The sequence below is a fragment of the Oryza glaberrima genome, chromosome 3 (genome assembly GCF_000147395.1).
Source record: "Oryza glaberrima chromosome 3, OglaRS2, whole genome shotgun sequence".
NCBI classification, from domain to species: domain Eukaryota; kingdom Viridiplantae; phylum Streptophyta; class Magnoliopsida; order Poales; family Poaceae; genus Oryza; species Oryza glaberrima.
In genome coordinates this window covers 10,502,733-10,529,901 of record NC_068328.1, presented here as the reverse complement: position 1 = coordinate 10,529,901, position 27,169 = coordinate 10,502,733, and the positions used below count along the sequence as shown (strand labels likewise).

General features: G+C 44.7%; 3 protein-coding genes across 5 annotated transcripts; all 3 read right to left on the bottom strand.

Moving 5' to 3' along the window:
- Positions 1–347: 347 nt before the first annotated feature.
- LOC127767855 (GDSL esterase/lipase At4g16230-like) lies at positions 348–2,953 on the bottom strand. The gene is made up of 5 exons (XM_052293315.1): positions 2,329–2,953; positions 1,932–2,059; positions 1,363–1,608; positions 943–1,198; positions 348–834 (listed from the first exon to the last, which is right to left on the bottom strand). Exons 1-5 carry the CDS (start codon positions 2,576–2,578, stop codon positions 611–613), a joined length of 1,104 nt encoding a protein of 367 aa, XP_052149275.1. The 5' UTR covers positions 2,579–2,953; the 3' UTR covers positions 348–610.
- Positions 2,954–5,984: 3,031 nt separating this feature from the next.
- On the bottom strand, positions 5,985–6,479 carry LOC127765254 (F-box protein SKIP2-like). Its single transcript, XM_052290118.1, has one exon. The coding sequence runs from the start codon at positions 6,477–6,479 to the stop codon at positions 5,985–5,987; it is 495 nt and encodes a 164-aa protein (XP_052146078.1).
- Positions 6,480–9,118: 2,639 nt separating this feature from the next.
- LOC127767660 (pentatricopeptide repeat-containing protein At3g06430, chloroplastic) lies at positions 9,119–14,455 on the bottom strand. 3 transcript variants are annotated; one of them, XR_008016492.1, is made up of 5 exons: positions 13,708–14,455; positions 12,060–13,185; positions 11,480–11,660; positions 10,740–10,866; positions 9,119–9,609 (listed from the first exon to the last, which is right to left on the bottom strand). XR_008016492.1 is itself a non-coding variant. In XM_052293065.1 (2 exons), exons 1-2 carry the CDS (start codon positions 14,218–14,220, stop codon positions 12,076–12,078), a joined length of 1,623 nt encoding a protein of 540 aa, XP_052149025.1. In that variant the 5' UTR covers positions 14,221–14,450; the 3' UTR covers positions 11,880–12,075. The 3 variants fall into 3 exon arrangements, 1 of the variants encoding a protein (XP_052149025.1); XR_008016491.1 differs by having other exon boundaries at positions 9,119–10,866; XM_052293065.1 differs by lacking the exons at positions 9,119–9,609; positions 10,740–10,866; positions 11,480–11,660 and having other exon boundaries at positions 11,880–13,185; positions 13,708–14,450.
- Between the last annotated feature and the right edge of the window lie 12,714 nt (positions 14,456–27,169).

Sequence of the window (27,169 nt, the reverse complement as noted above, 5' to 3'; positions counted from 1 at the left end):
AACGGTGGGGGGGGGGGGGGGGGAGGGGGCGCTAGATTTGTCTCACCGGTAGAAGAGGAGGCAGCGGAGGAGTCGCTGCTGTGCACCGCCAGTGGGAGGAGAGGAGTGGGCGGGGGAGTCGCTGCCATGCGCCGTTGTGGGAGAGGAAGAGGAGGGAGCGGGGGTCGCCGCCGTGGAGTGAGGATAAGAGAGATTTGGGGAAGCACGAAGCAGTGGCAAAAGTTGGGGAGGTGCAGCAGATTTTTCTCCCAAGGTGCAACGATTTTTGTGGTGGGACAGCGTGAAAAAATTGGTGGTGAGTCCCATCTAGAGCTACGCGCACTGTGAAGATAGAAGCCTCATTTACTTGTTCATACGTGAAGGTTGGGCTCCGTGGTAAGACCGGGACTACATATTGCTACTGCCCTAACAGAGCGTGTGACGCTCAAGTCCAAATCAAATGACTTACTAGTGTAGATCGAACAGTCCATCAATGGCATCACATGCACATATCCATCAGTGCGTCTCCCCAAAATATGCGTCCAAACGGACAGAAATCAATAGCTATCCTGCAAGTTCCTTCTACTACTCCTAGCCCGTGAAGGCTAGTACTACAACCGAATTATCGGTATCAGCTCGTGATCAGCTGGCGCACGTTGATCGGGAAGATGTCCGCCGGCTCGCCGTCGATGATCCGGCGGGCGATGAGCGCGTTCGCGGCGTCGCTTGGGTGGTACGGGTCCCAGAACACGTACTTGGACCTGTCCGCGCAGTACTGCGACGTCGGCCCGCACGGCAGCAACCCGCCGAACCTCCCGCTCACGTAGCAGCACGCCGAGTCCGCCACCTCGAACCCTGCCACAACAACACGACGACGTGATAAAAAAAAATCATTAGAACGTGGCACGCACAAAACGAGGGAACGTTTTCTCGATGGTAAAAATCCACGGAGAAGGATGTTACCGTGCGACTTGTAGTTGGCGATGATGTCGGAGAAGACGCGGTAGACGTCGGCGTAGAGGAAGCGGGAGCCGGTGAGGTTGGCGCTCAGCTCGTCCACCAGGCCGCGCAGCTTGCGGTTGAAGTTGCGGGCAAGCTGGTTAGGGAACTCGGCGCACGCCGTTCCGACCGTCGGCGTCGTGTCCCTCAGGTACGGGATGCACCCGATCGGCCCAACGTTCGCCACCACGATCTTACGGGCGTCCAGCAGGTACAGCCTCTGCCACACATTGAATCGCACGCGCGCCCCACAGTTAAGTACAAGTAATTACCCCTCTCGAATTACTGCTACTTGCAGAGAAAAAAGGTACGGTGCACGGGTGCAGCCTCGAGCCCAACACACACAGCTTGTGTGATCTGTGGCAAACCGGCAATGGCACTTACTATGAGCTGCTCCCGGTATTTGGATATGAGGGCGTCGACGAAGACCTCCGGTGGCGTCACGGCGCGCTCCGGCACGCCGAAGATTGGGGTGAGGTAGTTGTTGATGAAGTCGTTGGATCCCATCGTGACCGAGAAGAGCGCGCCACGGAGCAGGGTCACCGCCTCCAACTCCCCGTGCCGCTTGATCAGCTCGTGCCGGTTGTTGGCGTAGTTGTCGATCTGGGCGTCCAGATTGATGCGCCCACCCTACAAAAACAAGATCCACACGTATAAATACGCTATGTTACCGGTCGGCAGGTCGATTAAAAACGTTACCAGCTGCAAAAGATCATGGATGGATGAACTAGGCCAAAAAAGAAAAACGGTCAACTGGCAGCATTCCGATCTGATCTGTTACTGTTAGTTGCCGCACTCACGCAAGAGAGAGGCTACGGAAGAAGCGCATCACGGAGAAGCAATGATCATCTCTCTTCTCAACTTACGCGGGAACAAGTGCATTTTTTTTTAAAAAAAAAACGAAAAGCAGAGTAGGATTTCACACGAAAAAATGACTAGTTTAGTGAACTGACGAAGATGCTCCCGGTTTGGTTCAGAATGCCTCCGCCGCCGGACGCGTAGTTGACGCCCTTAAGCAGGACGTCGCCGGCGGTCTCCGGCGCCAGGTAGGGCGGCACAAATCCTCCCGACATCTCCTGCCCTGAAAATTAAACCAAAGTTTATGAGCCCAATTAGCCATGCATGTTCCGGCAATGAAGATCGTAAACATTGCTGTGAGAATTAGCTTTTGCCTATATCTCCTGTTCCTAGGTGATCTAATGGGTCCGTGCAGGTCAGATCGTTGTATCATCTGAGAAATCTTCACCTAATCCTAACATAACGATGCATAAGTGTTTTTCCCCCGTATTTTTCAAAAAAAAGGCAATGGAATAGTGCAGTTCAGGTAAGAAACCAAGTTAATGTGCTCACCTAGTATATCGACGATGGTGCGGCCGTTGGTGTACCGGCCGGTGGGCTGGTGTCCGTCGAAGTCGATGCCGTTTGGTGGGTAGTTTGCCTTGGACAGGGAGACGAGATAGTTGTTGTTGCCGGCGTCGACGAGCGAGTCACCGAACACGAAGGTTGCCGGCATTCCACCGCCGGCAACAACAAGTACGCATGTGCGGCCGGCAAGGATGATGGCGATAAAGATCAGCATAGTAAGACGAATCAACACCATCGTGTGCAGTTGTGCACGGCTCACGGATAGGAGAGCACTGTTGATAACTTGATATCAAGCGAAAGGGGACGAGAGAATGTATCTCCTCTGCCTTTGCAGATGAGGAGGGACAATGCTTAGCTGCAAGTTTCTGCCGCCAAAGTGTTGGCTTAGCTCACTTTAATTTTTAGTGGTGGTACTGGTGGAGAGTGGTAGAAAGTCTACCTACTTATTTATAGCATGGGAAAACAGAATTTAAGAGGGCACAAGGAAATGTTAGATGAGATTATTGTGGGGGAAATTAAATGCATGGAATGGACAAAAACAAAGGAGGCTGATTGGTTCAGTGAATCACACGGATGAAGTCTGAAGCTCTGAGTTACTAAAAAAGAAGAAGCGATGCAAGTGCAAATAAAGCAGCCAAGAAGCAAGAATAACGATGGAGAAAAGATCGTGTGAGCTGTGAAGGTCGTTGGCGATATATATAAAAACTCAGATCGGCATTGTTCTTACATGAACCTATTGGTCATATTACACACTTTTGCATTTGGCATTGAATGGGTTACTCATTCTTCAAGCCTTCATCAACTACCCGTGAACTTGAGTCACTGGAAAGGGGACAGAATTTCACGTTTAGGAAGAGACGGATCTCCGTGCCACCAATTGCCCTGTTTTTGGGCAGAAAATCAATCTACAAATAAAGCGTCAGATCAGATTCTTTGCAATAGGACGCCGTCAATTTTGTTGGCTTTTTATTCTTCTTAGGACATCAGAAGCGTACCGTGCATCATAAACGTCACCTGCGGCCTCACCAAGATCTGAAGGAACGGCTGGCCATAGGCGACTCCTCGCAGATCTGAACACTGCAAATTTCATTTACTACTGTCCTTGGAAATGAAACATGCGGTGGTGCCAAGCGATGAATCTTGCAGCGATGACAATTACTACTCGCCGTATTACGGCCTCCGTCTCACGTCTCGATGGACCACGATGCGTTGAACCGTCTTACTATTATTATCTCATATTTACTGTACTGTCCATTCGATAGTTATAAATAGCAACATCCGTGTGCCTCCCGTTCTTTTCTCCGATCAGAGTTGGATGAAGATTAAGATTTTTATGACACACTTTTCAAACTGCTAAATGGTATTTTCGTGCGAAAAATTTTTAAATGAAAGTTGCTCTAAAATATCATATTAATATATTTTTCAAATTTGTAATAATTAAAACTCAATCAATCATACGTTAATACCATCTCGTTTTGCGTAAAAAACTTAATCTTTATCTTCAGAAGAAAATAACACAACCTAAAATCTGAGGTCAATGCTTCCTTCTGAAATATTCTCACTCGGCCGGTTTCATAATTTTTAACTTTCTAAATAATAGTACGGTCTCCAAAATATACTTTTATTATACCTTTTCTACTGTAATATATATAATAAATACATACATTTTTATTTTATTAATAGTATTTTATTTGATAAATCTATATAGTACGCTATTCTAGTGCCTTTACTTTATTTTGAAAGTTATTTATAATTAAAGTTATAAAAGTTTAACCTTAATCTTACCTAACACGTCAAGAACTATGTACTATGTAACTAGAGGGATTAGGAATTAATTTATGACATTAAAAATTTATCCTAAAATATACTCCTATTTTAAAATATTGGGCATAACCTTTCATAATACAAGGCGTATATTGATAAGCAAAATTAACTAGCACATCTTTCCTAAATTCGTCTGTTTTAATCTTTCACCCTAAAATTGTCTAATTACACTGGATCCATGTATTGTATTTATGAGATTGATCTAAATGAGAAGATGATAATTCTTTGTTGGTCTTTACTCCTTCATTTCTAATTGATTAACACATTACAGAACTAGTATGTTAGTGTCGACGGGGGATACCCGTAGACCGGATATAGAGGGTATTGGGGTCCGTTGATACGAGGATTTACGTAGTACGACATCAAGCAAACAAAAGACAAGGATTATACTGGTTCAGGCTCCTTGGTAGGTAATAGCCCTAATCCAGTTGATATGGAATTATATGATGGAAACCACAGATTACAAAGGGAATAGCAGAACTCGATGATACTGACGAGACCGTAGTCGAGTTGGTCCGACTAGATCTCCCGACGACTTGGCTCCTGCACGCTCCGGCTCCGTAGGCTGTGGTGGGTGTGTTGGCGGTGATATTCGATGCCTTAGGTCCTGCCTAGGTGGTCCCTCCGTAGGCTGTGGTGGGTGTGTTGGCGGTGATATTCGATGCCTTAGGTCCTGCCTAGGGGGTCCCTTATATACCACGAGTCAGTTGATCTCTAAGTAGGACTCGGAGATATCGAACCCCTCACGATATGGTAAAGACCCAGTCTTGTCCGAGTAGAACTCCTTCCATCCGTAGATACCATCCCTATCACGTGATAGATTTCCTTAATGTATACGAAAATTATCCGTATACGCGCGGGTATACCGTATCAGTATACAACGTACATCTAAGGATAGAGGGTATATCTTATCCGTAACCCTGACAGTAGCCCCCGACTTCTGCTTAAATGAGCTCATGTTATCAATCGCGACTTCTGATGTCGGAATTGTTGTCGCTCTCATCTGGTCGATCTCGGTGTGAAAACTAGTGCCACAGTGGTTACAGTCGACCTGTTGTTTTCTTCGCAGTGTTCGAAATCGTAAGGTCTGCCGGCCCCTGCACATATCAGTTGCATGGGTAGTAAATTTGCTGAGTCCTTTCTATATACTCCCTCCGGGCTGATAATACTTATCGTTTTGGATAAGGGTGAGGTCAAACTTTAGAATCTTTGATTATGAACAATTTTCAAAATATTTATCTTTCAAATATGGTGACTACATGTATAGATTAGTCTTAAAAAGTACTTTAATAAGATCATATATTTGTTAATACCATTTTACATATTATGATTGAAAATAATGGTCAAAGTTGTTTTTTTTAAGACCGTGCCCTTGTCCAAAACGACAAGTATTATCAACCCGGAGGGAGTAGAAGAGCATGGCCTGTGCAGTGGGGCACTTTGGCCTTACTCGCCGGCTCGCCGCCTGTGCCTCCCAGAAAATCTAGGCAAAATTTGCTACAGGACATCCAAAAAACTTGTAATTAGCTAGGAGACACCGTAAGAACTCGTATTTGCTGGAGGACACCATAAAAAACTGGTAATTAGTTGTTGGACACTCGCAGCATTATTTTATTATTTTCAGACAAAATGGAGAGAGAAATATCCTTTAAAGACAAGTTTACCCCTATGGCTTCCTCACCGGCTCCCCCGGTCTGCTCCTCGTCGTCTCCGGTTCCGGCTGCGTCCACAGCCCCGCGGGCCTCTTCCTCGCCACTGCCAATGCCTGGGTGCTCCTCGTGGTCTCTGGCTGATGCTCCCAGCCGGACGCCGTGAGGTTACAGGAGGCCGTGAAGGCGCTTGACGGAGAGGTCCTCAAGGAGGGGGCACGACCGGAGGACGGCGACGAAGGCCTTTGGCCCAAAACTGATGGATGCGACGGACAGTTTACGGATCACCGGCGTGGCCCCAGCAAGCGACGCAAACCCGTCATCGGAGAGCTGCCGAAGGCCGCGGAGCTTGAGCCTGGCGAGCCGTTCGGACGGCAGCACAGCGACCACATGGCGTGCCCCGTCGTCAGAGAGGCTGTCCGTCCCGGAGCCCTGGGCGCAGTGGAGCGTGAGCTTGGTAATGGCCATGAACCGTGCGAAGATCCTCTGAGCGGTGTAGCCGAGCACGGCATGGGCGTTGAGCGAGAGGCGGTGGCGCGTGGAGGCGTCCACCTCCTTCCACTGCGCGTAGGTGAGCGAGCAATCCTGCGTGTGGTCACGCCCCGGCGGCGGCGCCGTGAACTCTATCCCTGGAGCCGCGATGGGTGGGGAGGCGCTGGCCATCGTGGAAGAAGACATGACGAAGAAAGGAAGACGGAGGAGTAGAGTATGAGAGAAAAAGAAAAAAAATAATATTCCCTGATAGGTGGGTCCCATAGGGGAGTGAGCCTTTACTGGGGTTCAAGGTAAAACCATAGTTTCACAGCTGTTTCTCTCTCCATTTTCTCCAGAAATAATAAAATAATGTCGCGAGTGTCCAGCAGCTAATTACTAGTTTTTTACTATGCTCTCCAGCATGTACACATTCTTCCGGTGTCCCTTAGCTAATTACACGATTTTTGAATATCCTATAGCAAATTTTGCCGAAAATCTATTAGCAGTACGTACGGCATGTCATTGCCATTGATCCACAAAACTATAGTACTAGCACGATATTACCTCGGGTAGTAACGAACGAAATGCTTCTAGCAATTTTAATAGTAATAGCCAACTGTTAGCTCTAAATCATCTATAGTTAATTTAATATTCAATTTATATAATAGTTATCTATAAATATATACTATAATATTAATATATGATCCCATCTGTCATATACACATTGTGTCTGAGAGCTCGTACCGTAGGTCGAAATGACGGTAGTGACGCAATTAATAATCTTATTGGTTGATTAATTAATTGCTAATGATGCTAATTAAATAAATAATAATTAATTAATTGTTAATGACGCTAATTGATCCATTAACCGCGCGAGTACGTGTGGTCTCGCGTACTTACTGGGCAAGGTTACGCGGTTTCGCGCCGTCGCCGCGCGAGACCGTGGTGTGGCGTACCCAGTACGCGAGACCGCGTGGTATTGCACATACATTATGCTATAATGGTATATTTTTTTGTCATTTCTTAATAGACGTGCATATTAATGTAAAATCGGTGAAAAAGTATATTTATATTTTTTTCTTTTTTATTAGTTAATATTTATTATTATATTAGTATATAATAAAATGGTAAATTTTAAATTATAAAGTGATTAGGGCCTCTTATTATATGGTTACGATTATGTGATATATGTCTTTTATTTTGTCATAAGTCAATTTCACGTTATAGGCACTTATGGCCTTCCCATCTATGTCTTGCGATAATGATACTAATATTTAAGAATTTCCTACAAACATATAAACATAAGTTTTAACTAAAATTTAATTATGTATTTCTCTTCATTTCTATCACAACTAGTAATATGCCTCGTGCTAAATGTTATGGTGCAATTCTATTTGTCTTTAATAACTATCGCCAATACCTATGTTAAAAGATGGATTTTCACATCTTTCTTCTACATATCTGGCATACACAAAATATATTTTGTTTGTCCCCATTAATCGAATTCCCCCATTTTAAAAGCAGTACAATGTGATTCATGTCACGTGAGAACTTTTTTTTTGCAATAATAAAATAGTTTATTTTGCAATCATGTCGCGCTTTTTATGGAGTGCATGTCGTGATTATTTTGCAGTATATTTAAATGGGCAGTCCAATTTAATTTTTCATACATATGAGTATAATGTATTTTGAGATGTGTATGTACATATTATCGTGCACCTCAATTTTTTTTTTTATCAAAGGGACTATCGGTGTCCCAGGATATATTCTATACGGTACACCTTTTTTATTGCGTCGTGACACGCATAACATTTCACAATAATTTTTGTGTGTGCCGTCTATATTTGTATATACATCCATGTCATTTAATACTGTGGATTGTGAGTACAAGTATTTTTCCGACGGAATGGGCTGAAACCGCTCGTAATTTTAATGTGGTACAGCCCATCCAAGCTTTCCACCCTGGAAAAGTTTTGGGACCATAATTTCCAGCGTTTTTAGCTCAATTACTGTTCTTCCAAACAGGGGAATGGTTGGAAGTAGTGTAATAAAAATCAAACCCTAAAGACTAATAAAACTACCAAGCACCACATCGGTGAATTAAGAAAATTATTTTTCTCGGACTCAATTCACAAAGAGAGGAGGAAACATTGAAACAAAATTGCCTACTAAATCAAAATCAATTAACATTATAATGATCTTTCATCTAAAAATCAATTAACATGGCAGTACAGATTAGCAATAAATTCCAACCAAATCAGCAAACAATTGACGCGGGCATAGAATGAAAGCAGTACGGCCCAGCGAAAGAGTTGGAGAAGCGTAGGCGGCAGTGGCGTCACAGGGGCAGCGATTACGGGCATCACTTTAGCCGCCGGTGCCGCACCGTGGGGAGTCAAGTTGCGGCTGCGGTAAGGGAGGGGGGAGGCACTACAAGCCCCCTGAATGGCGGGTTTAATCACACAATACTCCGCCTGAATGGTTGTTAAGTAATCAAACAAACATATATCTTTTGCCAATCAAATTTAATATTAAATAAGATAGGTTTAAGAATGGTACATAAGTTATTATTGGCTTTAGCTTGTTGAGTAAAGGCCAGATATTATATTTTATTATTAAAAAAACATAAGTTATTATATTGCTGATTACATAGACATGCATTAAATAGTTGTAACATGTAATGTACCGCCACTTTGCTGGCACTTCAAAAATTTAGTAGCGTATATGTCCTCATTATACACTTCGGGCTCAGAACGCATGATTGAAAAGGCAGATATTGAAAAAACACAGATTTTGATAAGAATATAAGTGCAAAACATAAAATTAGAAACACAGAAAACACAAAATCAAATAATCAAATAAGAGAGATAGGCTCAATTGTTTTTTACAAGGAATCGGATTGATTAGGCTTTATAACTTTCTATTTAATTTCATAGGAATGTCACCAACCTAACCACAAATACAGTATAATCGTCGATTATGGACTCGTTTCAATACGGACTATATGTGGATTTGAGTAATTTCGAATTTCACCAAAGCTACAGAACAGGCCTATGTATATTAATTGGATGAACAAATTGAAGAGCTGGAGCCCACCATTCCATTTCCACCCGTATTGTCTAGGTTCCTTTTGCACTCGCTTTTGCCGCCTCCTATGTATCAAGCATGAAAAATTTTCACAAGTCAAGGCTATTCAAGTCAAGCAGCTTTCTAAAATCTTCTTTTCCTATTCTGCTAGCCACATTTTAGAACCACCTCTACTCAGTGCGAGACTCCATCCTCTTCTTCTCTAACAATCGCTTGCTGAGCTGCTTTCATTCTGCAGCACAAAAGACATAAAAAGGATAAAATACCCAATACCGCACATACAGAATGGCAAACACATAATTGCCGATGACCGTTTCTCTGTCCTCTGGTGGGATAGCATGATCAGGTTCCCGCTAAAATGTTAGGGAAAAAAATTCAGTGGTAGGCTGGCAGCCATATGTTTAATCGTAAACAGGATACTTGTTTGATATGCAATGCCCAGACCATTGATAGCTGGTAACGAGTACTATGATCTGCACGTCAGAGACCACAAGACTCACGAAGAAAAATTGATCTACAGATGTCTGTAACACACTAATTCTTGAGGATATATTAGCAACAATAACCTTTTGGTATGTAGTGTCACAAATTTTATAACATCGAATGAATAACAGGACACCTAACCATTACCAGAAGGATATCAATAGTGTCAGCAAATAAAGTTGGGTAAACATGGCAAATATCATCTCTCCGAGGGATCAAGGTATAGTGCAATCATGTTATCTTACAGGAATCCTGTTATAAAATGCAAAATACCAGGGCCTATATTCTCCATGTTGGAAGATTTAAAAAAATTGGTTAAAACAAATGTAATTGGCACAGTAAAATGACAGGAAGGAATAATACGAGATATAACTTAGGAGGTTGACAAATTACAGATTAATTAGCATTCTTTAACAGTAGATAGAAATAAATGTAAGATTTGTTGCAAACGCCTACCCAGTGCTCTGTGCTCATATTCCTTTCAAAGATACTCCCTCTGTACTCGTAAAGGAAGTCGTTTAGGACAATGTTTAAATCAAACCTTAGGTCATGAATAACTCTCAAGTTGTTGAGTTTAAAAATGTAAAAGTTATATGAATAGATTTGTCTTGAAAAATACTTTCATAAAAGTATACATATATCACTTTTCAATAAATATTTTTATAGAAACAAGAAGTCAAAGTTGTCTTTTGGAGACCGTGTCGCTGTCCAAAACGACTTCCTTTACGAGTACGGAGTGAGTACTCTCCATGCACTTTAGCTTGTTTTCACTTACAGAAAATTGGCATCCTTATGAGAGATTTACAGAGTCTCATGGGAGCATAAATCTCTACTATCTCATAACCATTTATGACACCTTTTTTTCGAGGGTGATCATACCTGAACACAAAAAACTCAACTACATTCCTGTCCTTGAAAGTTATCATCAAAGGCCATTGATATGCAGCTTGAGGTGCCAGGGTAGAAATTAGGCGAGATTCCCCGTGTTGATACATCTGCTGATGATCTGCAGTTATGCACCCATCCACAACAAAGTCAATTAGTATATCTAGGGATACTACAAGCTTTATACGAATGCCAATCAAATACTGTGTTCCCAAATTAGATACGATATATTGAGCACTCAACCATTGGGAGTTTATATATTGAAGGACAATAAGTACGAAGTAATCTGAGAGCATATTTTGAGAGTTTATGAACCATTGGGCGGCGACCGGCAGCGGGGAAATCCGTCTGCGGCGCGATGTAGAGAGACCACTTAGCATAATGGTTCTAGCATGTAGCTCATAGCATAATCAAATAATTTGACACCCTGGGTACCCCTATTCTGAAAATAGTACAACTGAATAAATTGGCTAGACTACAGTACAAAGAAGAATAATTGAATAAATTGGCTAGACTACAATACAGAGCATAATAACTGAATAAGTTGGATAGATTATAGTACCAATCAAGTCTAGGTTTTATTCTGCCCAACAGAATTAACAGTGCACATGTTATTCTCTTCAAAATTCACATGATTCATACCAAAATTAATGGTTCAGGCTTAGTAACATTTTTAACATGGAATCAGGTAAGGAAAAATATATACGAGATGAGAGTTGCGGAGAAACAAAGACCTTTCTAGCAGCTGTTGTTAGGGTCTGGCCGTTTGGGCGTCTGACACCCAAATTCACCCAAATTCAGATGCCGTTTGGGTGGGCGTCTGACACTGAAATTCAGATCCACAGGAGTCAGAAAAGCAGCAGTGTCGATCCCATTGAACTGCAGCTCATCCAATGTATAAAGTCTTTGAGGTACCTGATTTAGATTTCAGTAAACAAATGACTACATATGATTGAGTAAATAATAAGTATGGGCACACATCTGCAAATAAAAGTAACATTATGATATAGTTGTTGTACTGAATACTCTTTTCATATATATACTAAAACTGCTTGTAAAAAAATTTAACAACGATGTTCTCTTCTCCATTGCAAATATACAAATAAATAAAAACCCATGAAACATGAAGCTCAATTTGTTGTAAATCCCATCATCATGACATCATATCATCTCATTGTCATATTACATTTTCAAAGAAAAAATTATCAGTCTGCACAAAGCAGAACTTGGATGACAACTAAAAGTAAAAACTGAAATCAAGAAACTGAATAATCTGAAAACGCTTCCCTACATTAGTTAGTACAGAGTACGTACAGATCACTGGTGAGAGTTACACATGGACAAGGTCAGTTGGAACCAAAGTCGGGTTCTCCTGTTGCAGAACATAGATCTTGTCAGTCATTCCTTCCTTCCGATAAGCTCCCACCAAAATGGAGTATGTTGTAGCATCTGGGACACACTGTATTTGCTTCATGCGCATGAAGACCCTCTCCATCTCCATCAAATCCTCAGCTTTTACACATGCCATGAGAACAGCATTGTGGAAAGTTGTATCCATTGGCACACCAAGCCTCTCAGCCAGCTTAACCATGCCAACCACCTTATGGAAAAGACCCGCATTGCCAAACCCATTTATGAGACAACAAAATGTCTTTGTATCTGGTTTCATCCCCTCTGCACGCATCTGGTTAAATGTGTGCTCCATGTTTTTTGCATCGCCTGCGTCAGCGAATGCCTCAATCACATTGTTGAATGTCGCAGTGGTCCATGGAAACGCTAACTTGCGCATGTACTCCATCACTGCAGACATCTTGTCATACATCCGCTTCTTCCCATATGCGCCAATGAGAATGTTGAGTGTCCGAGTCTCCGGTTCGATCCCATAGCCTCGGAATTTCTCATACCACTTCTCCATAGATTCAATCTGACCCCAGTTACCAAATAGGCTTAATATAATGTTCATAGTCCATACATCTGGTTTGCTAGTTGTGCTGTCGAGCATTGCAGAGAGTACTTTCTCCATGTCATCCAACCTTCCAGCCCTGCCATAGCCACTGAGGACAATGTTCTGCGTGACCGTGTTGGGCGCTATGGAGCGGTCAGCCATATCTTTGTACATAGCATCGACTATGTCAAATCTTGAGGCATCAACACAAGCCTTGATGATGGTGCTGTAGGTATAGACGTCAGGCTGGCAAACCGGAGAGGCCTTCATATCAGCAAGAAGGCGGAAGGCGTCGTCGAGGAGGCCATTCCTGCAGTAGGCAGCAATCAAGGCCGTGTAGAGCTCCGGGGTGGGCTGGCATCCTTGCTGCAGCATCTCATCGAAGAGGTAGCGAGCACGGGAAGGCTGGCCTGACCTGCCCAGCAGCAGGAGGAGCTTCATGAAAGTGCCCTCTTTGGGATGATAGAAAGGTTGCTCCTTGAGCATCTGGAAGACCTGGCTTAGCAAAGCATCCGTGTCGTCAGTGAGTGCATAGTGAATAATTCAAAATTATTCACTATAGTCCTATTTAATTTCTGGATTATAAGGAAATTTACAGATCTGAGTGGCTGAGATCTTCATTTCTCATGAATCTCACTGATGTTGAACACCGAACAGAGAGCAAGTATTAACGTATTAACAGAGCTGACTCTGGGTATTAACCATGGGTAAGAACAGACATGCCTTAATTTGTTCAGGTTACTGATAAAAATGCCAACAAAAATCATCAACTTGTTATGTTGCTATTGCCTGCTGGCATGTCGCCGTCTCAGGTAATCATCATATCCCAGGATTGAGTTAACATGGGATCGATCGATCCACCAATTGTGGACAAGAATATCTGGTTGAACTGGAGGTATAATAAAACCGGTGGCATCATGTTGTCAAATGTAGTATATAGTATACAGGAGATTGTGGGTAGGGGGGCGCTACTTTATTGGAGTTGCTAATCGGAAGAGAAATGGAGATTGAATGTACCTGGAGCGCCTCTTGCCAGTTTTTGGCGTCGATGCGATCAGCGAGGGCCTCGGTGACGGTGCAGGCCCACGCCTTGGCCTCGGCGCGCGCGTCAAGCCGCTTCTTGACGTTCTTGATGGGGCTCCTCCTAGGTCGCCTGGAGTCCTCCGGCGTGCCCGGGAATTCGCCTGCCTTCCAGTGCCTGCGCCCAGTCCTCCTGCTGCTATCCCCATCTTCATCCCTCGGCTTATCGGGCGGACGCTCGGCGGTGCGGGCGCTCCGGCGGGGAGTGTCGGAAGAGGTGGGGAAGGGGAACTCACCGGCCTTCCAGTGGCGACGGCGAGTGTCGGTGTTGTCGGCTTTGGCGGTGACGACGAGGCGAGGGCGGAAGGTGGTGGCGGCGGCGGCGAGCGCCATGGAAATGGAATGGGCGATGCGGTTGCAGATGCGCGGCGCAGCGGAGGCGAAGAGAAGAGAAGATAAGATAGAAGAAGAGATGAAGCACGTTGGGCTTGGGCCCAAGGTGCGGCCCATCCCTTCCCAGCCGTCTCGTCTCTCTCTCAAGAAAAAGAAAGAGGTGGAGAAATTTTCCCGTCTCCTTCCTTGTCCATCACCATCGGGCGGCAAGGAGCGGAGAAGGCGTCCTCCGCCGCTACGCAAGCATCCATCCAGGGAAGGGGGGAGGGCTCACGCTCGAAGGTGGTGGCAATGAGGATGTTACTCCACCCCATGCCAGCGGGAGCATGCGCCCCTCCAACCCACCACGCCGGCCGGCTGGCGGCTGCGGCCGTCAGCCCTGCGCGCGCCCGCCGGCTGCCTCTCGCCGCCGCCTTCGTCCGCTCTTCCGCGCCCGTCGGTCGCCGCCATCGATCCTGTCAGCGCCGGCCGCCGGCTGCCTCCGCGCCCGTGGGCCGTCGCGCCTCCGCGTCCGCAGGCCGCGGTGCCTCCGCGCCTGCCGGCCTCCACCTCCGCACCCGCCATGCCTCCACGCCCGCTTACTGGGTAGAATGGAGAAGACCTCCGCACCCGCCATGCCTCCACGCCCGCTTCCTGGGTAGAATGGAGAAGAGTGAGAAAAGAGCAGACGGCCCGTTTGGTTGGTTGGAGGGAGATTTTAGGAGGGATTAAAAGTTTAGAGGGATGAGGCTACTAAGAGTTTTGTTTAGTTGAGAGACATGAGAATTTTGGTGGGATGAGGATGGAGAATTAAGGAAGGAACTCCCTCCTTTTTAATATCTGGGTAGGGGCAGGTAATTGGGAGGGAATTCCTCCTTTACTTTGTTTAAGCAAATCTCAGCCATCCGTTTTTATTAATGACCTAATCTCCAACGAAATTCCCTATCAATTTCCATCACCTCTACCAAACAAGATATTGGAATTAAAAATCAAATTCTTATCTTAATCTCATCATCAATTCCCTCGTGTAAACTCCCAATCCCCTTCCCTCGAGTTACCAAACAAGCCGAGAAAGAAAAAGAGGAATTTGCAAAAGAATGGGAAAAAGGCATACTCTGGGTAGAGTAAGGCTGTATTTGAGGGAGAGGGGATTGAGAAGATTGGGAAGATACACAAAACGAGGTGAGCCATTAGCGCATGATTAATTGAGTATTAACTATTTTAAATTTTAAAAATGGACTAATATGAATTTTTAAAGCAACTTTCATATAGAAATTTTTTTTGTAAAAAATACACCGTTTAGTAGTTTGGGAGCGTGCGCGCAGAAAACGAGTGACAATCTCCCCGATCTCCTTTGAAAGAACGCAGCCTAAAAAGAGACAGACTAGGTAATTTAATGCAATAGATTATCCATTAAAAATATATCCGTTAAGATACAGGAGTAATCATTTAGATTATCGTGATAAATAACATTGTTAAATTTAGGCCATATTTATTTCAGCTTAAGATTATTGTAATATAATTAAATCAGATTACTCTAAGCTGGATTATAATAAGCTGGCATATAATAAGCTGTGAGTTGTTTGTTTGTCTGAATTATTGGAGGCATCTAAGGGTAGTGGGTCTTTAGCAGAAAAAGCTCCTCCAAAGGAGATTATTAGATTATACTAATCTGGCTTATATATTATAATAATCTATTTATTTGTTTTAGTTTACTCTAAATAATCTAGATTATAATAATTCTAAACTGAATTAGTTGTTCCAAATATAGCCCTTAAAAAATAATACAAATGTATGATTAGTTGGAAAATATTAGTAAAATATAGAAGGATGTGATGTGAAGGATGCAATATGGATGATCTGTTGGAGTGGGAAAGGATATGAAGGAGGAATCTTTTTTGATGACCATCCGTATGAAGATTAAATTTGGATGAGCTGCTAGAATGCTCTAACCGCGCATCACTCCTCTAACCGCACACGTCGTCCGGTGGCGGTGATTCCCTCCTACTCCGTGCACGGCGCACCACGATCTCCTCCCTACCTCGTCGTCACTCGCCGCCTCCTCTCTGTCATTGTTGCTGCTGTCCTTGACATCCTCTCGGCATGCACCCGAAGCTCGCACGTCCCAGCCAAACACCTATGTGCCTATCCTCCTCTGATCCGCCGCCACATCCTCCCATTCCTCTCCTGTCTCGCCATCGCCTACCGCCTCCTCACTAATGTCGTTGTTGTGGTGCCACCGCTGTTGCCATACTTGACTTTATCTCTCCTCTTCGTGCGCCCGAAGTTTGCAACATCTGCCGTTGCCATGAAAATGAACAACATCACGACTATGCGGGTATATCAGCTCCCTTAAATATTTAAACCAGTGAAAAACGACTCCTTCAGTAGTCTTGAGGGTGTTTTTCTAACGTGGTAGCCTAGTCATCGAAAAAAGTTAAAAGTTATACGTGGAGCCCACATATAAGCTACTAATTCCTTGGACAACTCCATCGTGCGGTACTCTACACCATCGAGCTTTGCTTCCACTGTCACATCGCCTTTTTCAAGTGCTTCCCATAGCTCAACGTCCTCGTCCACCATCACCAGCATCACGCGGAACGCGATGCTCACGCCGGCGTGGCTGCCCATCAGGAAGAGTGGCTTGTTGGACACGCCGGCGACATATGAGCGCACCCACCAAACGACATCTGCGGCGTCATGGAATGTGGCAGGAAAGCAGTGCTCGGGCACGAGGCATTAATCGATGGACACAATCATCATTGGGATGGTGGCCGCGAGGGCCATGCAGGTATTGTGGAATGGCTCGGACGCCCCTTGGTGGCACTCGCATCCTTCGGCGGTGTTGACGTGAAAAACAACACAAAGTCCTAGCACATCTGCTTAACTCCAGTGCAGATCCTAAATCTTTAAATAAGATGTGGGTGTGCCAGTCAGTTTGATCTTGCATCTGACAAGATAGATAAATGTGTTGATGACCAAAGAACCGATCGGCTAACAAGACGATGTCGATGAACAGTCTACTATATATATGTCCGATGTAGATTCTGATACTTAGATAAAATAATGGAAGAACTTGAATGAATGATCCAATCGGCCGATGATAATATGATAAGGTGGATGTCCAATGAACCAATCGGCCGATATCGATACAAAATATTAAATGTAGGCTCAACGGTTAAAATATACATCGGCTAGAAGTCCGATGCAGAGACATGACACCTATTGGCTTAACAAGACTAAGATTATTAATGAAAATTTAGTAGGTCAGACCTAACCGATGCAGCACAACGAGATTGCAAATGTGTTAACGCCAAAATTTGGTGAGCCCCGAAGTTATCATCGACTTAGGAATCGTATCGGCTTCAGAGTCTTAGGAATTGTATTGCCAAACTCTAATGATGAGACTAGGGTTAGGGCTTCTACTCGGGAAACAATTGCCAACCTGTCTTATGCTCAACTTTTAAAACATTAGCATCACGATAAACTACCTTTGGAAATGGAATTTGTTTGATATAGGAGTTAAATATGCACTAGATTATATGAAGTGGCATCATCCCTTGAGGAAGGAATTGTTTTAAAATGAAACTGCCTAGAACAATAAGAATATGTACCGATGTAACCTTCCACTCCTAACAACTATGCAGCTCGGCAAATGTGATAAAACAATTCCAACATAAAGGGAAGGGGTTAATTGGATTCATGCCATTACAAATTTAACAATCTGAAAAAGTTCCTACTATTTGTGAAATTGGTTAAATGTCACCGTATTTTTCTAAAATTGAAACCGTGCCACTCCATTATATTTTTTATTAACACTTTCGTCAACACTCAACACCCCCTTCCTTCATCTACATCCTCTCCTCTCTCTCCTAGTCTCTTGTTCATCCTCTCCCCGTCGGCGATGGCCTCTATGGCTACCTCCGCGGCTCACCCCTCTCTCTCTCTCTCTCTCTCCCCTTCAGCTCCATCATGCAACCTCTGCCTCTGCCGCTTATAAACCTTGCGAACAACTTGTCATGACAACACGTGAGTCGCGGCCTCCTCTCGTCTACTTAACAAATTTTTTCGACGAACAAAAACTACGAGTTGTATTTTTGGTCTTCTTGTTGTATTTTCGACGAACATCTGTCTTGTTGTATTTTCGGTAAAATTGGTTGGTTTGTGTTAACGTTAAAATTTGGTAAGCCCGAAGTCATCATCGGCCTAAAGTCAGTATCGGCTTCAAAGTCCTGGAATCAGCCGATGAGCACTATCAGTTGCCAGTAGTCAGATTCTTGATGGGTTCTGTTAAGAAAGTTAATCGAATTAAAGGAAGCTTATCCAGAAGAGGCCGAGTTCAAGGAGGATGCGGCATGACAGTGTTAGAATAAATGGGCTAGGCCCAATTTTTCTATTAAATCTCAAGGGCCCATAATAAATGTTAAGGATAATAATACCACCCTGGGAATTAAAAGATGAGTATCTCAACTTAAATAGGGAGTTATTGGAGGCTCTCTGTTGACCGGTTGAGGTGGGGATCGGAAAGCCACGCGCGCGCCAGGCCGGGCCGGGCGTGGGCATGGCATTGCGTCTCTCTCTCTCTCTCTCCTTTTTGCAACGGACCGGAATCCAATCCCACGAGATTGTCTCTGTAACGGACAGCCGATTCAATACGATTGATAGCGTCGTTATTGCGGCAACGGGTGGATTCCTCTCCTGCGCTATTAGGAAACAGGGAACCCCGATCAGATCTCAAGGCTTAGTTTCCAAACGCTGGTTCTTCCTCCTCGCGCCGCCTGTGCTGCTTCCGTTTTCCCCGGTTCTGATCGCTTGCGCGCACGAGAGATCGAAACGAGTAGGGCCTCCGGAACCACACCTTCGCTTGAGATATGCACCGGGTAGGCGGGTGATCAGGTTTTTGGGGAGTGCTTCCGCACGACTGCTCTTCTTCTGTTCGTCGTCCGTTCGTCTGCATCACCATGTCTAGAGATGGCGAGCGGGAGCCGGAGCTGGCTTACCGATCGACAACACTAACGGAGGCAGTTCTGCCTCACAATCCAGCGGAGGGACTTTCACAGGGTATAACTCTCTACCGCTATTTCTGTTTTTGTTACTTCTGTTAGTCGCAATGCTATTGCGTTCTCTATATGATGATGATGCTTATTCTATCTTAAGCATGCTCCTGGTTATGTTTAATTTTATCACTAGATCACCTCACATTGTTCATGCCATGATTATTGTCTTAATATTTTGGATTAAAATATGCCGATATATGACTATATTTCCAACAATCCAAAAACTTGATAGGTCATTTCCGGTAGTTGGCTTTGCCGCTGCACTGAAACCACATGCTTTTGATGGTTCTAATTATAAGAGATGGAAAGCACGTGCACTACTGTGGTTGATAGCGATGCAATGTTTCTATGTTTCACGGGGTAAACGAAATGAACCACCTCTCTCTCCTGAGAAAGAGGTTAAGTTCGAGGCTTTGGATTGCCTGTTCCGTGGAGCATTGATCAGTGTACTCGCTGACAATATAGTGGACGTGTATATGTACATGCCTTCAAGGAAGGACATGTGGGATGCACTTGAGGCCAAGTTCAGAGTTTCCGACGCCGGCAGTGAGCTGTATGTCATGGAGCTGTTCTATGACTACAAGATGGTCGATGACCGTTCTGTAGTGGAACAAGCTCATGAGATTCAGATGTTAGCTAAGGAACTTGAGAACAACAATTGTGAGTTAGCGGACAAGTTTGTGGCGGGAGGCATTATTGCCAAATTGCCACCTTCTTGGTCGGACTTTGCCACTTCTCTAAAGCACAAGAGACAAGAGTTCAGTGTTTCTGATCTCATTGGCTCTTTGGGTGTTGAGGAGAAGGCGAGGGCAAAGGACAACCGGGGCAAAAAGGTCGAGGGAGTTTCTAGTGCCAATATGGTGCAGAAGAAGAACCCTCATGTATCCCACAACAACAAGAAAGTCAAGCCTGTTGTCAAACCCAAGGCTACAACCAATTTTAAGAAGAAAGGCAAGGGAAAGGCAAATGGAGACTGCTTTGTGTGTGGCAAGTCTGGGCATTAGGCCAAGGACTGTCCTGAGCGCAAAGACAGGAAGTCTGCCAACATGGTCATTAGCGAGGACGGAGGAACATCGGGGTACGGTAAAATTTTACCTACAGTTCTCTCTGTTTTTCATTCACCTGATTCGTGGGTTGATACTGGTGCTAATATTCATGTATGTGCTGATATTTCCCTGTTTTCTTCTTATCAGGTTGGGAGAGGTTCCTCCTTGTTGATGGGAAACAGGTCACTTGCGGCTGTTCATGGTGTTGGTACGGTCGATCTGAAGTTTACTTCGGGAAAGACCGTGCAGCTGAAGAATGTGCAGCATGTCCCTTCAATAAAGAAGAATCTAGTTAGCGGCTCTCTACTGTGTAGAGAAGGTTTTAGACTTGTGTTTGAATCGAATAAATGCGTCGTATCTAAATATGGCACTTTTATTGGAAAAGGTTATGACAGCGGAGGCTTGTTCCGCTTTTCTTTGGATGACATGTGTAATAATAATAATGTTGTGAACCATATTAGCGAGAATGATGAGTCCAATGTGTGGCATTCGCGACTTTGTCATGTGAATTTCGGTTGTATGACGCGCTTGGCTAACATGAGTTTAATTCCAAAATTCACTTTGGTCAAAGGTTCCAAGTGCCATACTTGTGTTCAATCGAAACAAACTCGCAAGCCTCATAAGGCATCTGAGGCGAGGGATTTGGCACCTCTAGAACTTGTTCATTCCGATCTATACGAAATGAACGGCGTGTTGACTAAAGGGGGAAAGAAATACTTCATGACACTGATAGATGATTGCACTAGATTCTGTTATGTGTATCTATTGAAAACAAAGGATGAAGCATTGCATTACTTTAAGATCTATAAAGCTGAAGTAGAAAACCAACTTGAAAGGAAAATCAAACGGTTGAGGTCTGATAGGGGTGGAGAGTATTTTTTCAATGAGTTTACATCCTTTTGCGAAGAGTTTGGAATTATTCATGAGAGGACGTCTCCCTATTCACCCCAATCAAATGGGGTAGCCGAAAGAAAGAACCGTACTCTAACTGAGATGGTGAATGCCATGTTAGACACTTCGGGACTTTCCAAGGAATGGTGAGGTGAGGCAGTTTTGACTGCTTGTCATGTCCTGAATAAAATTCCAATGAAGCATAAGGAAGTAACACCATTCGAGGAATGAGAAAGGAAGAAATTAAATCTTTCATACCTGTGAACATGGGGCTGTTTGGCCAAGGTAAATGTACCTATAGCCAAAAAGCGTAAACTTGGACCGAATACTGTTGATTGTGTGTTCCTTGGTTATGCTATTCACAACGTGGGTTATAGATTCTTAATAGTAAACTCTGGAGTACCCAGCATGCGAGTTGGTACAATTATTGAGTCCATAGATGCTACATTCTTTGAGAATGAATTTCCCATGAAAAATACACCTAGCACTTCTACTCAAGAAACTGTCATACCCCATGAGCACTTTGCACCGATGGAACACAATTATCAAACGCCTGAAAGAAATCCTGTGGAGGATAACATTGTAGATACTTGTAAGAGTAAAAGACAAAGGGTTGCAAAATCCTTTGGAGATGACTACATTGTATACCTCGTGGATGACACTCCAAGAACCATAGAAGAGGCATATTCATCTCCTGATGCTGACTATTGGAAGGAAGCAATACACACTGAGATGGACTCAATTATGTCTAATGGTACTTGGGAAGTCGTTGAGCGTCCATATGGGTGCAAGCCTATAGGATGCAAATGGGTTTACAAAAAAAAGCTTAGGCCTGATGGTACAATTGAAAAGTACAAGGCAAGACTTGTGGCCAAGGGTCATACCCAAAAATAAGGCGAAGATTTTTTCGACACCTACTCACCAGTTGCCCGCTTGACCACGATTCGAGTACTACTTGCTCTGGCAGCCTCTCATGGTCTTCTCGTCCATCAGATGGACGTTAAGACAGCTTTCCTTAATAGAGAGCTGGATGAGGAGATCTATATGGATCAACTAGACGGGTATGTACTAGAAGGTCAGGAGGGAATGGTGTGTAAATTGTTGAAATCCTTGTATGGCCTTAAGCAAGCACCTAAGCAATGGCATGAGAAGTTTGACACCACACTTACATCTGCTAACTTTGTTGTGAACGAAGCTGACAAATGTGTGTACTATCGCTATGGTGGGGGAGAAGGAGTGATTTTATGTTTATATGTCGATGACATATTGATCTTTGGGACCAGCCTCAATGTGATTGAGGAGGTCAAGGACATTCTGTCCAAGAGTTTTGAAAAGAAGGATTTGGGAGAGGCTGATGTTATTCTTAACATTAAGCTACTGAGAGGAGATGAGGGTGGGATTACACTTGTGCAATCCCACTATGTGGACAAGGTTTTAAGTCGCTTTGGATACAGTGACTGCAAGCCAGCTCCTACTCCTTATGATCCCAATGTGCTATTAAGGAAAAACCGAAGAATAGCAAGGGATCAACTGAGATACTCCCAAATCATTAGTTCATTGATGCACTTGGCTAGTGCAACGAGGCCTGATATCTCATTTGTTGTAAGCAAGCTGAGCCGGTTTGTCTCAAATCCGGGAGATGATCATTGGCAGGCTTTGGAAATAGTAATGTGCTATCTAAAGGGCACTATGAGCTATGGAATTCACTATACCGGGTACCCAAAAGTACTGGAAGGGTATAGTGACTCAAACTGGATATCTGATGCTGATGAGATAAAGGCCACAAGTGGATATGTGTTCACACTTGGAGGTGGCGTTGTTTCCTGGAAGTCTTGCAAGCAGACCATCTTAACAAGGTCAACAATGGAAGCAGAACTTACAGCACTAGATACTGCGACAGTTGAGGCCGAGTGGCTTCGTGAACTCCTGATGGATTTGTCGGTGGTTGAAAAACCAATGCCAGCTATCCTAATGAACTGTGATAATCAAACAGTGATTATTAAAGTGAACAATTCAAAGGACAACATGAAGTCATCTAGGCATATTAAAAGAAGACTGAAATATGTCAGAAAGCAGAAAAACTCCGGAGTGATAGCATTGGACTATGTCCAAACGGCTAAAAATCTGGCAGATCAGTTTACCAAGGGGCTACCACGTAATGTGATTTGGGCGATCTCTAGATACTCATGAAATGGCCTGGAGTTTGACTTATATGCTCCAAACAGAGGGGATGCAAACGGCAGCCTAGTACCAGTCAAGGGTTTGAGTGAAACCTGATCACACAAGACTGACAATTCAAGGCATAGTCCATTATTCAGTTGTGGTCTGATGTAGCTCATTTCCTAGGTGGAAGTTCAACTTAACAGTCTCTACCAAAACATTGGTATATCAAACAGGTTCACTTTGAGAACATTTCTTATGAGCCATGAAATTTGGTGGGGATTGTTAGAATAAATGAGCTAGGCCCGATTTTTCTATTAAATCTCAAGGGCCCATAATAAATGTTAAGGATAATAATACCACCCTGGAAATTAAAAAAGGAGTATCTCAACTTAAATAGGGAGTTATTGGAGGCTCCCTGTTGACCGGTTGAGGTGGGGATTGGAAAGCCGCGCGCGCGCGCTGAGCTGGGCGTGGGCGTGGGCGTTGCGTCTCTCTCTCTCTCCTTTTTGCAACGGATCGGAATCCAATCCCACGAGATTGCCTCTGTAACGGACAGCCGATTCAATGTGATTGATAGCGTCGTTACTGCGGCAACGGGCGGATTCCTCTCCTGTGCTATTAGGAAACAGAGAACCCCGATCAGATCTCAAGGCTTAGTTTCCAAACGCTGGTTCTTCCTCCTCGCGCCGCCTGTGCTGCTTCCGTTTTCCCCGGTTCTGATCGCTTGCGCGCATGAGAGATCGGAACGAGCAGGGCCTCTGGAACCACACCTTCGCCTGAGATATGCACCGGGTAGGCGAGTGATCAGGTTTTTGGGGAGTGCTTCCGCACAACTGCTCTTCTTCTGTTCGTCGTCCGTTCGTCTGCATCACCATGTCTGGAGATGGCGCACTGGGAGCGGGAGCCGGAGTTGGCGCACCGATCGACAACACCAACGGAGGCAGTTCTGCCTCACAATCCAGCGGAGGGACTTTCACAGGGTATAACTCTCTACCACTCTTTCTGTTTTTGTTACTTCTGTTAGTCGCAATGCTATTGCGTTCTCTACATGATGATGATGCTTATTCTATCTTAAGCATGCTCCTGGATATGTTTAATTTTATCACTAGATCACCTCACATTGTTCATGCCATGATTATTGTCGTAATATTTTGGATTAAAATATGCCAATATATGACTATATTTCCAACAGATAGTTTATCTATTAATTAGAAAGAGTCTATGTCGAGAAGTGATCCTCTCTAGCGGGAGGTCGTGAGACCCCCCTTTGTGAGTTCGGCCGGGGGGATAAGGCGCGATGATCGAGAGCGTATATCCGCCTCTGGTCTAACTACTAGATTGCTACAAATCTGTGTGAGAGACCGGGGATTATACATGTTTGGGCCGCTATGGAGCGTAACACCCTACTCCTGTGTGTGGGATTATGATGGATTCTTACAAGGGATCATGAGCTCCTGAGGAACCCTAATTGTTCTTCCTCTAGAGCTCAAGCTATCGAGTGTCGTCCTTTTTCTCGGTGGGTGAGGTCCTCCTTTTATAGTTCAAAGGGATACCACATGCACCGTTCATACCTACCCCTCCCATGGGAAGGGGGGCCCACATAGCCTAAGTCAGATAACCGTCTGTGCCTTCAACCGGAAGCAAAGTGGTCGTCCGCCCTCAGGTGGGGCCTAGCACCGTCCTCCGCCTGACACGGGGGACATCCCTGTCATTCCCTATTAATTATATGGAGTCTTTGGTGGACTCATCATGTACAGGCGGCGCATTCGGTAGTGTGCTGATGGGACGGGGCATACCTGCCCCCACTCCACCTGACACAGAGCTGGACGTGGGGGCACTACCACCCGTCCCATCCGTCTGCGACCGGTCACAGGCCGGTCAAGGCCGATTGACATGCGTCAATCGGGCGGCACCACACACCTACCCACGCCGCATTAAATGCGGCGAGGGGCAGTTGGGGCGCCGCTCAATTAAGACGCTGGGCAGGGTCTCCTGCCTCGCTTACTCAGCCGCCACGTGGTGGCCGGGTGAGGGCCTCGGGGCGGCATGTGCCAAGGGCCCGCGAGGTGTGATGTGGCACCCCGAGGCCCCCTGGCCACCTCGGTGCTACCGGATCTCCCCCCGAGGAGGCGGGGGAAAGGTGTCGACCCCCGTTTTTATAACAGGAATCATTCGTGTAAACAATACCATTTCCCTGGATCAAGTAGTCTGGTACACACGAGTTCATAGCTGAAATATCGAAAGCTCATACTCGAGAGTCTAGTGGTAACTATTACATCATAAGCCCGCAGGCATTGTCTTAAATCATCGGACCGAGCGGTCCGGAATACATCCAAAAGCAGAAATAGATGAGGCAGCGGAATTCAGGCAACGACATGCCATTGCCACAGGCAACGACCGTACTAGGACCTACTGAGCGCCATCATCTTCGTCTCCCTCCTGGTAGTAGGCATAGAGATTCTCCGAAGCTTCATCTCCCGCTTCTGATTAATTTTATATTTGCAAGGGTGAGTACCAACCGTATTCAGCAAGCCACCACAACAACAATGCATATGAAAGGAGTATTTCAAGGAATGGCTATGGTTCTTTTGCGCAAAGCAAGTTTTGTAATTCTTTTCACAAGCCTAAGACCTAGCATAGACTGATCAAATTTTAGTATCAGTGTTCATATTAAACAATGACGGTTCTGTCCACCATCCATTGTGATCCCAAGGATAGCTTCCCACCATTGAGTCGTCATGGTTTTCTGAGGACGTCCACCTTCCCGCCTCTCAGGAAGTGGCTCCATCAGTATAGAAATCATCATGCAATATCCCATCCCACACAAGTTAAGAATTTAGAGTCTAGCCAAGTGTAATACATGTCCCGGTGCTCAATAACCGCGAGCATGGCTATTCGAATAGATTTGGTTTACTCACACTGCAGTGGATGTACACTTAATCCGCACTCCGCGACTGCCCAACACATGAGCCTCGTCCCAACACATGAGACGCGTCACGGCAAAGCTTTTCGATAACGTCGCATTGGCAGTACCCGCTCCATGAACTTTTCATCCTCATGCACCTAGGCGTACACGGTTTCTAGCAGTGAGAGGAGTTCTGGCGCACCCGGGAAGGGAAGACTCACACATGCATTAAGTTAGAATTATGTTTAGATTTTCACATGGCAGTCCTACCGATGGCGACACCATTGTAGACATCCGCCTCGCGGTCCTACCAATGGCTGCCCCACCGTAGAGCCCCTGCCTCACACATCAAGAAACCACTATGCATGGATACTACCTCCGCTCAGCTATCTACTCCGCTAGGTCTATACCATACGAGAAGTGCGGTTGTACGGGGGTCGTTTCATGCTTAACTTCCTGGCTCAGTCCTTAATTGACCAGGGACGGCACTAGCCTTTTCCAGACACCACCCAAATCCTCCAGCCGCCCCTGTCGAAAACAATTATTTCACTTTATTTTCCTTTCACAAATCATGTCATCAATATCATGGCAATGTGGCGCTCATGTCTCCACATGCCGCATCTCAATCACTTTCCCAAAGGTAATTGCCCCAAGCATATAGCATTTGATAAATATGAGTATGCATGATTCTAGAATAGCATTTCTAAGCAATGGTCATAGTTGACTAGGGACTCATACGTAATCATGGTTACAAAGATTTAAGGGTAAACAATAATCAAGGCATGGCATAATCACAAGTAGGATGTTCATCATTGCATGCATTCTTATTTGTAAATAAAAATAATTTCGCAATTGGGATCAACATATTCAAGGAATAGTGATGACTTGCCTTGCTCAAGGTCTTGCGGGTCTTGGTCCTCGCTTGGATCCGCAACTCCCTCGGGCTCTACAAGTACGTGCGAAGAATCAATTTTGAATTCGGTTAGAATTCAAGTAAAATCCAAATAAATCCAAATGGGAGTCGA

Excerpts from the sequence above, each read along its gene's own strand:
- LOC127767855 (XM_052293315.1), bottom strand. The coding sequence starts at position 2,578 with ATGGTGTTGATTCGTCTTACTATGCTGATCTTTATCGCCATCATCCTT. Across the intron at positions 2,060-2,328 it reads CACCATCGTCGATATACTAG|GGCAGGAGATGTCGGGAGGA; the intron begins GTGAGCACATTA and ends TTTAATTTTCAG. Across the intron at positions 1,199-1,362 it reads AATACCGGGAGCAGCTCATA|AGGCTGTACCTGCTGGACGC; the intron begins GTAAGTGCCATT and ends AATGTGTGGCAG.
- LOC127765254 (XM_052290118.1), bottom strand. The coding sequence starts at position 6,479 with ATGGCCAGCGCCTCCCCACCCATCGCGGCTCCAGGGATAGAGTTCACG.
- LOC127767660 (XM_052293065.1), bottom strand. The coding sequence starts at position 14,220 with ATGGGCCGCACCTTGGGCCCAAGCCCAACGTGCTTCATCTCTTCTTCT. Across the intron at positions 13,186-13,707 it reads ACTGGCAAGAGGCGCTCCAG|GTCTTCCAGATGCTCAAGGA; the intron begins GTACATTCAATC and ends TTGCTAAGCCAG.